Below are 16,293 nucleotides of genomic sequence, written 5' to 3'. Positions count from 1 at the left end.
TATCTCAGGAAAAGTGCCAAAAAGCAGCAGCAGAATGACACATTTTTTTTGACCTGTTATTAATCAGGATCAATTTTTTTGTGGCTTGCATGTTGAAGAGCATGAATGGCCGGAAGTACATGTGATGCAAAATTGGGTCAATTAAGTCAATTTTAGACCCCTTTAGGCCTCTCAGGAGCAGCGTACGAAAATACTTTTTAATAAAAAGTCGCCCAGGAAAGAACTTGGGCACGACAACCAAACTACCGAACGACGGATCCGCTCTCAACCCCAATCCCATTGCATCAGGACTGTGACTGTGTGATCATCGCCAGATATGCATCACTATTCCCCTCGAAAGGGAACATATACTACGCATGATCTTACTTTCTTAGCCAAAAGGCCGAGAAGTGTACGAAAATTGTTTACTGTACTACTTAGTGAGGAGGTTTGTTTACAAGTGACTTAAATTTCAGGCTCTGATAGCAAAAAACCTGCACAGTCATGATACGGAAAATTGATGGTGCCATGAAAGGCCAACTTGTCAGCTATCTAGAGATGGGTAGTGTTAGCTAGTGAGAACTTCTATGTAAACTTTGACTCTTGAGGCCACATTACTTTTGTGATTTAGTGTGTTTACAAATCCAAGCAAAGATTATTCACCTCCGAAGGTGAAATATCTTTGGTGTAAGTCAATGGGCGTATGATACAAGTCTTGTACTACTACCATAGTGACGGATTCAGGTTCAGAATCAAAGAGCTCACCTTCCAGAAACCAGGAGAATTTGAGGTAAACGTTTAGGTCCGATGTATCCTAGATATTTCGTCAGGAAAATCATATAGGCCAAGGCGTGAATGTGTAGGACATATACGTAGTTTCTTTGGGTTTGTGTCCAATATCATTTGAAAACTGTGATGGATTTCTTTTTTTCGGTTAAGCTTAAAGCGTTAAGCCTAAGGAGTCCTAGGCTAAGCTAGGGTAGGCCCTATGCTACTACTTAGTTTTGATAACAACACAACGGTCGTAAACTAGGCATAATTAGCATATGCTGCTACTTGCTAGAAATCATTTAGTCGTGAAGGCCTGTAGACGTAATTTCTTTGGATTGTGTATCCAAGTTCATTTGAACGAATGTAGGCTACTAAGGCTAGGTCAGATGGATTTTTTTCCTGAAATAAATATTGTTTTATCTAGGGTTTGACTAGCCTAGGCCTAACCATAGAAATTGAATTTAAGAAAAATGACGTCATGCGACATATACTGAAGCTACTCATCCAACTGCTTGCGCTTTGCTTGTTCGGCAAGAAAGTACCAGTCCCTAATACAAACACTACGTATTTGACATGTAACTAAAGTGATAAAGTTGACATAAATCACTCAAAAAGTCAAAATGGTGATATTGTGGGTCCCCAAATCATCAAAAATGTGGCAGTGAACTGCAATTTCACAGGTAATTCTTAGGAAGCAAAAGTAGAAGCAATTGCATAGGAATTTAAGTACTTTACTAGTGTTGTCTGCTCAGCTGCTGTATTGGTATTCACTGGACCCTGGATATAGTTAGCCTAGGCCCCTAGACTGGCTATGTATGACTGTCCTTTCGGATGCGATATACTTAAGCCTAATGACAACTATTTTACTTAAAACTGTTACCCTAACGATAGATCCACATGCCAGAAATAACATGGGATGACGGTCATGATGTCCTGGGCTCACAATTCAGTACTAGGAAAATAGGCTTATAACCTATAACTTAGGCATGTATATGTAGCCATGGCCTTGGTCAAAGTGAGTTAGCCTAGGTCATAACTGAAGCCTAGAATATGTCAGACTATTAAGATATCTAAAATTGTACAAATATTCAAATGCATCCTCCATTTGCAACATATTCCCAACACTGTAAATGTGCCAAAAGGGCATAGCCGGTAGTCTGAGTTTCGAGGTAGGCCAAAACCTCAGCCTATAGCCAGGTATGTAACTTCTGGACAGTAAGGCTATTTGTCTAAGTTTACTCAACTATGATTTGAAGGCCTAATGATAATCACTAAACATGTTCAGACAAAAGCTTAGTAGGCAAAACAACACTCAAGCTACTACTCTTGCTAACATCTCATCCTTTGGTGACTGTGACTGAATGTAGACATGCATTAAACATTTTGGACTCTCACATTTATAAGATTGGATCTATTATCCTGCATAAACTACTATCCAGTGTGCAACATTAACATTAAAATGAGAACTGCACGCACAGACTAATATGGAAGTACAGTATTACACAAAAGTAGGTGTGTGAACGAAGGGGGTGGGGGGTAGAGAGGGGGGAGGAGAGGGGGGTTAAACTCAAGGGACTTCACGTCAACAGCCACATCAGGGGCGATTTGTGCAGTATCAAGACCAAGACCAAGAGGGTTGCTTTTTCACAGTATTTTCCAGGGACAACTGAGTGTAGCACTAAAATAATACAAGCAAAAAAAATGTTTGCTATATTCCTTTCGGATACCAGAAATGACACTTCCAAACATTCAAAATTGCATAAAACACCCTACTTGCTCGAATCATTAGAGGCGAAAGAAAAGTTTTCAAAGTTTGTTCTTAAGCCAGGGTATATTGTACATACTACTCTGGTTGCCATTACATGTCTCTGTTGTGAAAAGTGCACCTACTCTTTCGAAAAACGGGTAAAATCAAAATCAATTTCAAAGTCGAATGCACAAATGTATGCATGAAGACATACAAATGATATGCAGACTTTATGCCGTAAAACGCAAAGGGCCCACACATTTTTCAAGGCTACAATGCTTAAACACACAGCCATACACTGTGTCAGCATTCTTCCTAGTGCAATTTCTATGGGCCTAACTTAGTCATAGTCTGACCTAAGCCTTATGCTTTCATTAGGCCTAGCCTAGCTAGGCTACTCATACTAGAGTTGGTTTACGGTGACTAGCCTAGGCTACTAAGGAATTCCTGATTGTAGCACCGTAATGATCTCACAAGTCACAGGTAAAGTCCCGGTGAAAGGGGACTAGGGGTTGAGAGTGGATCAAGTAGTTTGGCTTTTGTGCTCAGGCTCTTTCTGTTGGGTGACTTGTATGTATTTTAGATCCTCCTGCAAGCAGGAACTCGTGAAGAAGCCTCATTGGGTTATCAAAGCCGCAAGCTGAAGTCAGTCTCTTAGATTCATATTTAACGTCCATGATTATAAATATGTCAACAACTCTGTAACTGGACGACATACATTAATCTTGGAGTGACTCGAACCGGGGACCTTATGATTAAAGGCACCGGCGTTAACCACTGAGCTAACACTCCTAAAGACTTGTCTTATATAAACTGCTTATTCCAAAGAGTCCTGTTTTTTGAAGAATTGATCGTATTTCGATCACAAGCTCAGCAATTGTGATAGAATACTGACCAGTGCTGAAACAACAGCAATAGAATAACGATGCTGACAACACTATAATTCCTTAAATGTAGAATTGCAATCAAAGCCTGATAGAGTAAACACAAATTACAATCTAAAGAGATAAATGTTTAGAGCGTTGGATCAGTTATCAGTAGTTCTTGAGAAAAGTCACGAAAGATAAGAGCCTGGACACGAAAACCAAACATGGTTATCAACTTTCAAGCCCAGTTCCCTTACAAGTTACAATTGAGACTAGTAATGGTATGATCATGACGAGGTTATGCCAGGTGAGTATCATACAGTAGCATAGTGTGATCAGGTTAAAGACTGGTGAGCAATCTACATTGCCTGATGTATAAGAGTGATGAGAAAACTAGCTGGTAACTGATGATGATGATGACGATGACGATGATCATCAATTCACAAAACTTGAACTTTATGTTTAAACAAAGTTTCTGAAATATGTATTAGATATGTACCAAAATAAGTTATATCAGGAAACCATTTAAAACATAAAAAAAAAAATCTTGAAATTAGATGGTAATAGCTAGGCTTCTGTGCCATGAAGTATATATATTTTAGGTGGACAGATGGCACAGTCAGCCGTTAATGAGTGTAATGTTAGTAAATTGATGACAATTACAAACTGAGAACAAACTTATACGTCCACTGACATGCTACCTTTGCCATAATGTTGTTAGGCATTATCTAGTATCAGTATTGTGCTTTTAGTGTTTCCAATTGTTTATAAAATTCATTAATTAAACTTTAAGGGCATTATTAAATTGCCCCAAAAGATTAGTCTCCTACTGGAAACTGTTCAAGTACTATTTAAACTGAGGGATTGCAATATATATATGTTAAAGTTGGCCCTTTGATAGGAACATTGGTGGGTATTTGAAATTATAGGCATGACAGAAAATCCATTTGATATAATTTATCACTTCTCGTAATATTTACAGAGAACTAACAACATGGAGGTAGAGAAAGCAGTAACCCCAACTCTTCTGGTTATGACTGTCTCTTTAATGGCAGGCCTCTGGTACTGGCTTCAAAAGAAGCCCCATCCAAAGTTTCCTCCTGGACCAAAAGGATGGCCCATTATAGGTAACATGTTGGGTAAGTATTAGGTGTGATAACCATGTTCCAATGACTTATCAGTAAAAAATGCACTGTATGTATACAATGATCATTCAAGCAATTTCCTAGCACTGATAAACCTTCATTTCTTGGATTATGAACTCGGTCGGTGTGGGAAATAGTTCTCGATAATTGTGTATAAATGACGAACAAGGGCTAATCAGAAGACGGCCAGCCTGGCCAAGTCCAACCCATGAAAGATTCAAGAAGTCCCGACAAAAATATGGACGAGCATTCTTGCAAACCGCAGGCTCATAAAAGTACCTTAGGCTTGAACATCCTAACAGCCTACCCTGCACATTGGTCAATCTAGCTATATACAGTATATAGTTTCCAAGATTCTGGTTCTCTCAGGCCTTTTGCTCCAACCAGTTTTTCCCCCTGGCCCTCACAGAAAATTGAATACCCATGATACAGACATTTATTTGCCGCAGGTTGTTTGATCCTTGCTTGTTTGATCCTTGATCCTCAAGCTATTATACAGCTATTATACAGCTATAAGAAACAAAGTCCTAAGAAATTTATTTGGTGTCTAATTACCCCGTCAGTATTCCATTATTCATTTACATATATAATGACTATGATTATGACAGAGAATAAAGGATTGTTTTCGTATATATAGTGTTAGTGTGGTTTATAAACAAATATTCTCTTTGCTCAATCTTTACCAAAGAGCTAATTCCTCATCATTTCTCATCATGTGACCAGGGACACCTGCCAAGCGAGGAAAAAGTAAACATAATATAGAGCCATCACGGTAGGCAACGATTTGTGTGGATATATTATTTTCTGCTTTTATTTCCTTCCATCATTTCAGATTTTGTCAGTATTGGACCTCACCATCTGTTCATGTCTCTAGCGGAGAAATATGGAAATGTGTTTTCGATGAAGATTGGGGCTCACTGGAATGTAATTCTGAATGGTAGCGAGACAATAAAAGAGGCCCTGATCAAATATCCAGTGGAGTTTGCAGGCAGACCACACACGTTCAGTAGTAAGAACCAATTTGTGATTAAAACAAACATACCATCTATATAGGTCTAAGGTTATTTTTAGTCTTAGAAACCATATTTCCTGATCGGACATTATTAAATCCAGAAGGCTGTTCTGTAGGTAATTGAGAGTTCTTATGGAACAATGATCAAGTATATTTTTAATGAATGTGGTAGGGTGTGGAATATGGTTTTGTAACGTCCATGGACTTGAATCATTAACCAGCTTAGTACTTTCAATAAGCTACCATGCTATATAACAGTTCTGTATCATTTTTGGCAGCCAGTAAAATTACTTTATTGCATTTACAGAGAACATTTTCACAAGTTACTTGGGGTGAATGTTGTGGGAAGTGAACCTTGTCCAAGGGTACCACTAGTGACAATGAAGTAATGTTCAGGCCTGGTTCTCCCCCCCCCCTTCCAAAACATAAGGAGTACTGTACCACCAATGATCTCCGCTAGACAATTGTTGAGCCTGGGTTGTAGCATCGTAGGGAAATGTCTGTTTTCTTTGCCAGAAATGGCACTTTTGGACTTGTTATGACTATCTTAACAGGGTTTATAGTTGGTAAAATGTTATCAGGCCCTTCAGCTTCCCCCTACCCCCACCCCTTAAAAAGAAGAAGAAATTAATGGACCCCTGGTTGAGAAAGATGGGTCTAAGATTTGAGTTTGGTACTTGAGTGTAAAGCTGGTAAGTACAACTGTAATGTGACCAATGGTCTGATTTCACTTTGACTACATTTTATCTTTTCTAGGTGATATATTCACTGAGGGAGGGAAGGACATTGCTTTCAGCCAGTATACTCCAACTTGGAAACTGCACAGAAAGTTGGCACACACTGCTTTCAGGTTCGTTTTCGTGTTATTCGCAGAAACAGAAATCAGCTTCAATAGTGTGAAGTTAACAGTGACAGATTTTCTATGATTTGTAGATACACGTTGAAAGGTGGTACAGTATTTATTTACAGTGTGCATTAATAGTGCCTTTAAATTGTTTCATCTGTCGGTTTCTACGATTTCTTGTGTTGGAGGGATAGGATGGGAGGGTGGGGGCTGGAGTAACTTATTTATATTGTGAACAAGGAGCAGTTCTTTTTTTGTGTTCTTGGAGAGGAGGAAGTTGGGTTGGGTGAGGGGGAGGGGTTGCTTGCTCATGGTGAGGGAATTTGTTTCCATGTGACTAGGTAGCTGTCACGTTAGTTTATACATGATGGGTGTAAATATCGGTCCTTATAGAATGCTTTGGCCAACATGACGAATAGACGTACTCATTGATTTATTTCAATGCAGTGGTGGAAAGCAAATACTGTAAAGAACCAGCCTATACAACTGTGGTCCTTGCATTTTGTAGCATTCCCCTCCCCCCCCCACCCACCCCAGTTCATCTTGTTTTTTCCCCTATAGCCTGTCCTGTACTTTCAAGCTTCCTTGTTTAATATCAAAGGTATTGTTAGGGTAAAAATTTACATATACTTTCCACAGGATTTAGCACTCACATGGTCAGTACCGTAAGTGGTTGTAGAAAGGTGAAACCTCTTCTCACCCTCCGTTTCCTCTTGATTTTTTTCAGGACCCTGGCTACCGGAAATAACGAAAAGTTTGAGAATCTCGTTTTCGGTGTCACCGAAAAAGTGGGCAAGATGCTAACCGACAAAGGCAGTGAACAATTTGACCCCAAGAACATCATTTCTCTAGCCGTCTACAATTTCATAGCTCAGATGGTGTTTGGAAAACAGTAAGTGATGTTGATGACTTGTTTTTTTGTATAGAACACAACTGGAAGCTTGAATGCCTGGCCAACTCCCTCCCTCCCTCCCTCCCCCCTACCTCCTGTACTGTGTTATGTATATACAGCTGCACTGATAGGCACCGTAATTGCTTTGTTCGTCGATCAAAATTGTATCCACTTTTTCAATCGCAGTTTGAATCTACAAAGCCTTACTGAAAATTGCCAAACATCCCATGGTGAAACTAAGAAACATAAATTTGGTGTTTTGAGACACCTTCGTGACCTATGTACAGTAAACGCTAATGCATGCGGGAAGTTAGGGAACTTTTTTCTATGCTGCATGCAGTTCGACTCCAGACCTTTACAAGCAAATTTTCTCTTTGTACAGCGGAATTTGTCAAACCTTCAATGAAGTCACCTTGCTAAATTAGGATAGAACTAAACAGCTGAGCAAAATCAGCAAGATCATCATCACTAGCCTCTAAAAGAACCTTTAATTAAAGCAATTTCAAATTACTATTGGGAATTTCCGGTATAACCATCATACTTGACTCGCCCTTGCTGATACTCGATCAGGCCATCATTGAAATCCAGTATAGGTTTTAGTGCAAGAATTAAGTATTTGCATTCATGCTGAGAGCTCTTTACTTTTGTACTTAAACTCATAACCAAGGGGGAAGTCCACTGTTGCTCACGCATTGTACTGGGTGCTTCAAGTCTGTCTTGAACCGTAAACCACATCATCAGGGTGTTAACTGTTTGAACAGGTACGAACTGGACGACCCAGATCTCATCGAATGGAGAAGCCTCAGTCAGGAATCCATCGAAGTCTTTGGCAACGGACTGATGGCGGACTTTTTCCCCATCATGCAATATTTCCCATCGAGTGGAGTGAGAGGGCTGCATGACCTGATGGCCCGCTTTTTGAAACTATTGAATGACGAGATAGCTCGGCACAAGGAAACTTACAACCCAGATGGTAAGTTCTTCCTCCGGGAAAAGGACATGGCAAAGTTTGGGTTGACCTGCAAAAGATGAACTTCTCCTTTCTTTTTACCATTTATTGATCTTGTCTATGCTGATTTCTAGTGTTAGTGTCGTGTCGAAAAACCTGTGAATGTTGGTAGAAAAGAGGATTGCGGCTGTAGGACAAGGCGGTGGGCAGGGAGAAAGAGGTTTAGTCATATCCTTCTTGGATGTTAAGACCATGTGGTTAAATGGTGCAAAGGCATCGTATCCTCAAACTTTCTCTGCTGAGGCAGTTACCTAGAAATTCTTTTCCTGGAGAGGCAGTCACAAATACCACCAAATTTGAAGAAAACGAATCATAACATTCCCATACAAAATGCTTTGAGGATGTGTGGCTTTGACTTTAACAATGCTGAAATTTCCAGCAATGATGTTAAGCAATCATCTTCAGACGGTGGCATTCTTGTTGAAGTCTTATTATCTGATCGTTGTTCACCTAGATGGTGCTACTAATAGTCAGGTGGCTAAGCAACAATTTTCAGGATTAACGTTACATGCCGGACAAAAGTACCAAATTTGGCATGGAGTTTCTTTTCGACCTATATATTGATTTTATCCGTGGAACCCACTAGGGCCATTAGTAGTGATTTTGTTTTGTATGGTTTGTTGCCCCCTGTGTGCCCAACCTGGGTTAGGCATCTGCTGTTGTTGTTTGCCGCTATCATCAGGAGACACATCTGGAACAGCAGATGCCGCCTAGTTTTTGATGGGGACGTCTGGAGGGCCCAGGCTGTCGTCCCCCTCATGCAAAGTGACATTACGTTGCGCATAGGGGCAGACCATGAACGGCTTCACGACCGTGACTGCCTTTCGTAGACGCTGGCGCAAGCCTGTCGTCTACTATCAGGACGGCGTTCCCCATGGACTAAAAGTCAGTCTGGTGGTTAGATTTGAAATACTAATCAGAAGGAATCAGAATCTTCAAATTCAAGTCTACACTTCCACTGACCTTTAACAGTGACAACAAGTGTATTTTCTGTTATATTGGCCGCCATCTTGGAAATGGGTGACCCAAGCAATGTGTCATGACCATCATCTGTTTCAGTGACCCCGGAAACACCTGAATTGACCCCTCATTTGTTCATTTCTGATTTTTACAGCCAGATATGACATTTCCTTTTTTTCTGGCGGCCATCCTGGATTTTGGCCGCCATCTTGGACATGGATGGCCCAAGCAACATGCCATGACCATCATCTGTTTCAGTGAACCCTGGAAACACCTGAATTGACCCCTCTTTAGTTCATTTCTGATTTTTACAGCCAGATATATGACATTTCCTTTTTTCTGGCGGCCATCTTGGATTTTGGCCGCCATCTTGAAAAATCGGAACCGATCAAGTGGGTTCCACGGATAAACTCGATAGATAGGTCGAAAAGAAACTCCATGCCAAATTTGGTACTTTTGTTCGGCCGGTAACGTTAAATTTGCTAAGCCACCTGACTATAAGTTTTATTTGAGGACGCTTCAGCCCCTACCCCCTACCCAGCCCTCATTCATCCTCATCACAGCTGATTTAGAAGAAGAAAAGTAGTCAGTGATCACCCAGAAGATAAGATTTCAAGAGAGAGGAGGAGAATGAATGTGTACATCTTAGAGGGCATTACATGTCAAGACCTGCAGGGGGGTGGGCAGATCTGCCCAATGTTACCTGTTAAAGCCTCAGATCACAAAGAAATGAACATTTCTGTTGTATTTTCACCATGGTCTAAGAGCCTTGTTACAACTTCTCTGTTCATTTTAAGTTTTTGTTTGTATTTTTTTTGGCAGAGGAACCCAAAGATGTGGTTGAAATGTTGTTCAAGGCGAGACAGGACATGATCGACTCAGGAGAAGAAGGCATCGACAAGATTTCTGAGACACACTTAAAAATGACAGTTTTTGATATATTTAGTGGTAAGAGAGTCATATTTCAAGAACAAGTTATATTTGGAGGGGAAAAAATGGACAAATACTGTCTGGAGTTTTGTTTTTATTAATTGTTATTTAGATTGATGACCCGAAAAATGCAAAACAACATTTCACCACTTTCTTAGTTTGTACTATAGGTCATTAAATATCATATAGAGACTTCAAATGCATCGCTTTTAGGGGGTTGTTTTAGGGGGTTGTTTTAGGGGGTTGTTTGAGGGGGTTGTAAGGGATAACATAAAATACAATCACTCCCTCTTAGGGTCTTGTTGCCTGCAAAATTAGCGAGGAAGAGTTATTTGCATTATTTTCTTGTTTGTGTAAGAGTATGATGTATCCCTGACAATAACATTTGACAGGCAATGTCGACTTGAGAAGTTTTCATTTTCAATGAGGAGAAACTTTCTGACAATTTTTTATTTTAATAATTTTATCAGAGAATCCTGCACGATTAAAATTGTCTACTGTAGGAGTTGATAATAACATTACCCAAATAAAGAATTGAGATTTTGAATTTTGTTAAAGAATAAGTGGTTGACAGTTTATCTTCGGTATATACTTTTAAGATGTACAGTCACAGTGTATGTATGACTATGGCATCAACAGGTATGTGAGTTTTATACAGTCCGTCAGCCAGTTCTTTTTTCTATCATCCATAATAAAAGTCTGACATGATATAATAACAAAATAAAATAAAACTGTTAGCAAACTGCTTATCCACTAAAAAGCCTGTGTAGGAGAATGTGTAAAGGTAAGTTGGCCTGACGTTTCGATCCTACCAGATTCTTCTTCAAAGGCTAAATGACAAGTAACAGGAGCAGAAGGGACAAAAACATGCACAGAATACAGACAGGTTAATGAGCTTGGTCAACTCAAAGAGATAGATGTAAGGGGATTAGTAGACAAGGGATGGAGAGAAGAAAGAAAGAAACCAACAGGGGAAGAGGAGAGGTAGGAGATAAACAGTGGAGGGACAGAGAGAGGATTAAGGGAAGGGGGTAGGGAGTAAACTGGAGAAGGACATAGACATAGGTGTGGAGAAAAAGGGTGGAAGAGAGCTATGTGAAGAGGAGGGAAAGGGGGGGACAAGGGGAGAAGGAGGGGGGACAGAAGAAAAGTTAGCCGTGTCATATAATAACCTCCATCTTTCAGCCGGTACCGATACGTCAATCTTCACGCTGCAGTGGGCCGTAGCCTGCCTGGTTGATTTCCCGGAGGTCCAAGAGAAAGTCCAGAAGGAGATCGACGATGTCATTGGCAGTGGCAGACTACCAAAGATGGACGACCGTGGGACCCTGCCTTACACGGAGAGCACCCTCTACGAGGTGTTTCGGTACAGTAGTATTACACCTCTGACTCTGCCACACGCTACCACGAAAGATGTGAACTTTGGTAAGCGATTCTTTGGACAAGTCTCGATCAAACTTGGACTCATTCTTTGTTCTGTCCGAACATCTTCACATAAAACATGATGTATAGAGAGTTAGGCATAGACTTCAACTGGGGACAAAATAATTATGGCAAATGACAAATTAGGCTGAAATGCCATGTTAAATAATATCTCTGGGATGCACACAAATGCCACCAAGATGTGCACGTCCGTCCAATGGATTTATATATGATTTATCACCTTAAGTATATACATTGGGATAATGAATATAGAGTAGTAAAAAGGAAGATGCCATTAAAAAAGAAAGCAAAAGGCAGGTAGAACCAGTGATGAACTTACATTCTGTTATTTGTCTGATTCTCCTCTTATTTTTTAACTACTGAGTAACTGAAGTTAACAATATGCAGCAATTTCTCCCCTAAAGATAATGTAGATGATAATTGAAAATATACACCTTGGATTTGAACTTGATACTAGTTATGTGGATGTGTCTTGGGTGAGGTCAAAAGTCGGTCAAGTTGAACAGATGATGCAGTCTGAAAACGTCAAGGCCGCCATAAATTACAGGTTTTGGTGAAATTCATACTTGGGATATACTTATTGAGTTCAAAGATAAATTTCTAATGAGTGGAACTGAACGGTTAAATGAGGCAAACATTGGTTGATCTTAAAAATCTAAAATGGGTTTACTAAGAAAAAAATTACAGTGGTTTGAACCTCATAATAGCTATGTAATATTCCCCATTGTGAGTACCACACCACTGCTGTTTGGTGTAGAGGTCATGTCAGGTCAACAAAGAGCAGACCTCGAATCTTGTAAAGACTGTAGTTCAAGAATTCCAGCTTGATCGAACTTCATAAGAACTTCATACATATCTTCTCCTGAAAATTTCAAGAAAAATTATATTACAGAGCACATACAAAGAAACACTAGGATATAATGTATCATCATTTCAGCTTTACAGCAAAACAAGCCTAGCTGATTGTGAGTAAACATCACAGACTATTATGCAATGCACTCATTAAAATAAAGTGAATAAACTGTATGATTTTGTATCTCAACAACACAAATGCTCAACCAACTGATTTGCAGAGATGAAGAATCCAGATATGAAAGGTTAGCAATGAAATGTAACCAATTGTTTTATTTTAAGACAGTTGACATGGAATAAAATTTTCTTTGTTTGCCAGGTGGGTATTTCATTCCGAAAGGTACTTGGATCCTGCCAAATGTGTACTCCATGCACTTTGACAAGAAATTGTGGGGAGATCCTGAGAATTTCCGACCAGGTGAGTTCAATCTCTTGTTGCAAAATGGCAGCATTGATTTCTAGCATTTCTGCTGTGTGTCTGTTACAGCTCTTCACTATCACCGTGGCTACCCTCACACATGACTAGTCCTGTCTCTGACACTGTTGCAACGACTGGAAACATTTTGCTGTGTACCCAGTGTAAGATCCTTATTTTGGCTAGAATTGCATTGCTTGAAGTCACTTGTTGAAATTGTGTATGGGTATGTAGTCAAACAGGGAATTTGTAAGACTTGTATCATTTTGGTAGGTGGTTGGTAGTTAAGTTAGCTTAGCCAGTTTTGAAAGTGTAAATCGTGTCGTAGTAGTCATTTTGGGTGTAGTCAGTTTGGGCTGTGACATAGTATAGAGAAGTTAATGAGCCCTGTGGATATAGTCTTTTATGGAATTGTAAGGCATTTAGTCATTTTGGTAGGTATTTGTCATGTTAGCGTGGCCAGTTTTGAAAGTGTAAATCATGTCGTAGTAGTCAGTCTGGGAAGTGTATTCATGTAAGTTAGTCAGTAATGAGTCCTGTGGAAATAGTGTTTTATGGAATTGTAAGGCATTTAGTCAGTTTGGTAGGTATTTGTCTAAGCCAGTTTTGAAAGTGTAAATGGTGTCCTAGTTGTCAGCCTGGGAAGTGTATTCATGTGATTTAGTCAGTAATGAGTAGAAAGGTAAATGAGTCATGTGGCTATAGTCAGCGGGTATTGTTAGATCTGTACTTTGGGGATGCCCAAACTGTTCTGAATCTCTGGATGCTTTCAGTTCAAGTCATGCATAGTGCACACCTCCCACCACACCGCTTAGGTGTGCTTCTGGGGTGAGGGGGCCAGCAACCACCCCACCCGTCAGTAGTTCCTAAGCTGCTGTAAACCACTGATTGGCCCATGTTGATTTATTTTATAGTGCCTCACAGCCTATATTAGCTCTTGACTTATGTCAATCTTCATGGGCTTTTATAAAAAAAAAAATTTTTAAAAGTGTAAGTCATGAGGGTATGTTCATTTCAGAGTATATAAGTCACGTGGGTGTTGTTTATTGTTCTCTGAATCCTGTTAAAGTGTTTGTTCTCTTTCATTATTTTCATTTCAGAACATTTTCTGAATGAAACAGGAACCATGCGTCAGCATCCGGAGGGATTTCTGCCGTTCTCGACAGGTCGTCGAGTCTGCCTCGGTGAATCTGTGGCTAAAGCAGAACTGTTTTTGATATTCACATGGTTGTTTCAGAATTTCAGTTTTAAGAAACCAGCTGGTAAGGAGAAGGAAGTTTACTCATTCGTGGACAAAACTGCCTTAACTCCAGTCCTGAAGGGGTATGAAGTTATCGTCACAAAGAGATCTTAATTTTGAGACATTATCACGGGTAACATTTTAGTAAAGCAATCAGTAATTCAGGGATTTGGTCATAATGGTGATTCCGTTTCAGTTGCCTTCATTCCAGTATAAATAGCATAAAATACAATTTATAAATAGGAGAGTTTAAAAAGTTATGATACATAAATTACAATAAAAAGGAAAGTGATTCAAGACATTTAAAAGGTATAAGTAACACAATCAACAGTTTTAAAATTTAAAAGTTAAACTGGGAATGATAAGGAAATATCTTAAAGGATACAATAAATCAAATCATTTAAAATTCTTTGAATAAAAAAAAAATGCTTTGTTATAAATATGATTTTTTGAAAATTTGAACCATATATTTTGGTTTTTATTGCACAATTTTGTAAATTATAGTTAGTTTTTAGACGAAGAGATTTCAGCTCTTTATTAAGAGGGGTGTTTACTATCCTTATGAATATTCCTGGTGATTCTAATCAATTCACTTTTAGCTGCACTGTTAACCTTATCAGTAATGCTCTTATAATCCAACTTAAAAATCTTTATAGCACAATACTTTAAGAAAGCTCTCATTCATTGTGTATCACAAGATAATAAGAAATGGTACCAAACAGGGACAGCGTATACTAAATGAGACAGAATCGATGTGACAATATTGGTTTCCTCATCTCTTACCTGAAAAAAACAGGACAAGGATATGATAATGTAGTAAAACTCTTCGCAATATGTTAGAAATATGACTGGTGAATGTTAGTTTGTCATCAATGCGAACACCAAGCTATATAGTTTCAGACACACGTTCAATCGTTGAATCGTCAATTACTAGGTTTTCTGACTTTATTTTAATGAGACAATCGTGCTTGATATTTTTGTTCCCCAAAAAACATTTCTTTTGATTTCTTGGGATTGAAAATAAGATTCTTCTGATCACACAAGCCAGTAATATTAGATACAAACGATTTATACATACTAAGATCTCTCTCGTGTGAGAGCTTCGAAATTTTGCATGATATGGCAGTATCATCGGCATACTCTGATTACAGAACAATTTGATTTTGACTATATTTCGTCAGTATACACAATGAAAAGTATCGCCGATAGCGGACTTCCCTGTGGAACACCAATTTTAATATCTGAAAGGACCATTCTCTATTCTAATTTGTCTGAACCACCCTTGTAGAAAGTTGGCAAGCCAATGAGTTAACCATGGTTCAATTCCAAACTTCAAAAGATCATGTATTAAATAATTAGGTAAATTAAATAATTAGATAATTAAATAATTAGGTAATTAAATAATTAGGTGATTCTGCTATTCATAGCTCTTGTAGCAGGTAATATGTAATTATATTTTTATAATGAAGAATAATTTTTATAATGTCCAGCGATGTGTTCAATTAAGTTACTTCATCAAGTAGCGAGGGTAGCATTGCCAAAATAAATATTGTTTATCCGTCGCACTGACGAAGGAGGCGCTTTTGTATCTAAGGGAACGAATCACATAAAATCATCAGTATTTGACTTAAAATGATTCATGTTCCCGTTCTTGCTTTAATGATAGCAAAACATCATCATTCCAAAGAAAGCATAAATCCGGTTTTCGTTTTATAAAAGAGAATAGAAGGCACTCAATCAATATTACTACGTTTGTTGGTATGGAATATTTTTGTATTTTTTACTTTTTTGGGGAATTTACCCAACCAAAGCAAGTAAATGTCTGCTCTTGTTGATTATGTATGCTCAAATGACTTCAACAAAAGGGAATGTGGTGTATCAAGTGTAAATGACATCTTACAAAGTTTCGCTGTTAGTGTAAGCACCTTTTCCCATCTAAAGGGACTCATGATATCTAACTAGATATGTAAGTTTATAATCACATGGGTACATGATCTCAATGTTAGGTGACTGGGCTTGAGAGCGGATATATTTTGTCTGGTATTTAATTTTGTGACCCTGCTCTTTCTTAGGGAAATTTTTCTCTTAAAATTAAAGTAAAATAGTTTGCACTTTAACCATTTGTATTAAAATCTCTGGTTCTTTCCATTTGTAGACTGAAGAAGAAAAATAAACCAAAATCTTTGCA

The 16,293-nt window shown here is 38.7% G+C and overlaps 1 protein-coding gene across 2 annotated transcripts; it reads left to right on the top strand.

Moving 5' to 3' along the window:
- The first annotated feature begins 402 nt into the window (after positions 1-402).
- On the top strand, positions 403-16,293 carry LOC139968929 (steroid 17-alpha-hydroxylase/17,20 lyase-like). Of its 2 annotated transcripts, none has more exons than XM_071973551.1 (10): positions 403-769; positions 4,346-4,502; positions 5,341-5,517; positions 6,277-6,370; positions 7,092-7,256; positions 8,018-8,229; positions 10,048-10,173; positions 11,341-11,580; positions 12,770-12,868; positions 13,966-16,293. In XM_071973551.1, the coding sequence occupies exons 1-10, from the start codon at positions 683-685 to the stop codon at positions 14,217-14,219; spliced, it is 1,611 nt and encodes a 536-aa protein (XP_071829652.1). In that variant the 5' UTR covers positions 403-682; the 3' UTR covers positions 14,220-16,293. The 2 variants fall into 2 exon arrangements, with proteins under 2 accessions (XP_071829652.1, XP_071829654.1); XM_071973553.1 differs by lacking the exon at positions 403-769 and adding an exon at positions 1,407-1,430.

This window comes from Apostichopus japonicus, chromosome 6, assembly GCF_037975245.1.
Source record: "Apostichopus japonicus isolate 1M-3 chromosome 6, ASM3797524v1, whole genome shotgun sequence".
In the NCBI taxonomy this organism is placed as follows: domain Eukaryota; kingdom Metazoa; phylum Echinodermata; class Holothuroidea; order Aspidochirotida; family Stichopodidae; genus Apostichopus; species Apostichopus japonicus.
This window is presented reverse-complemented; position numbering and strand designations above follow the sequence as displayed.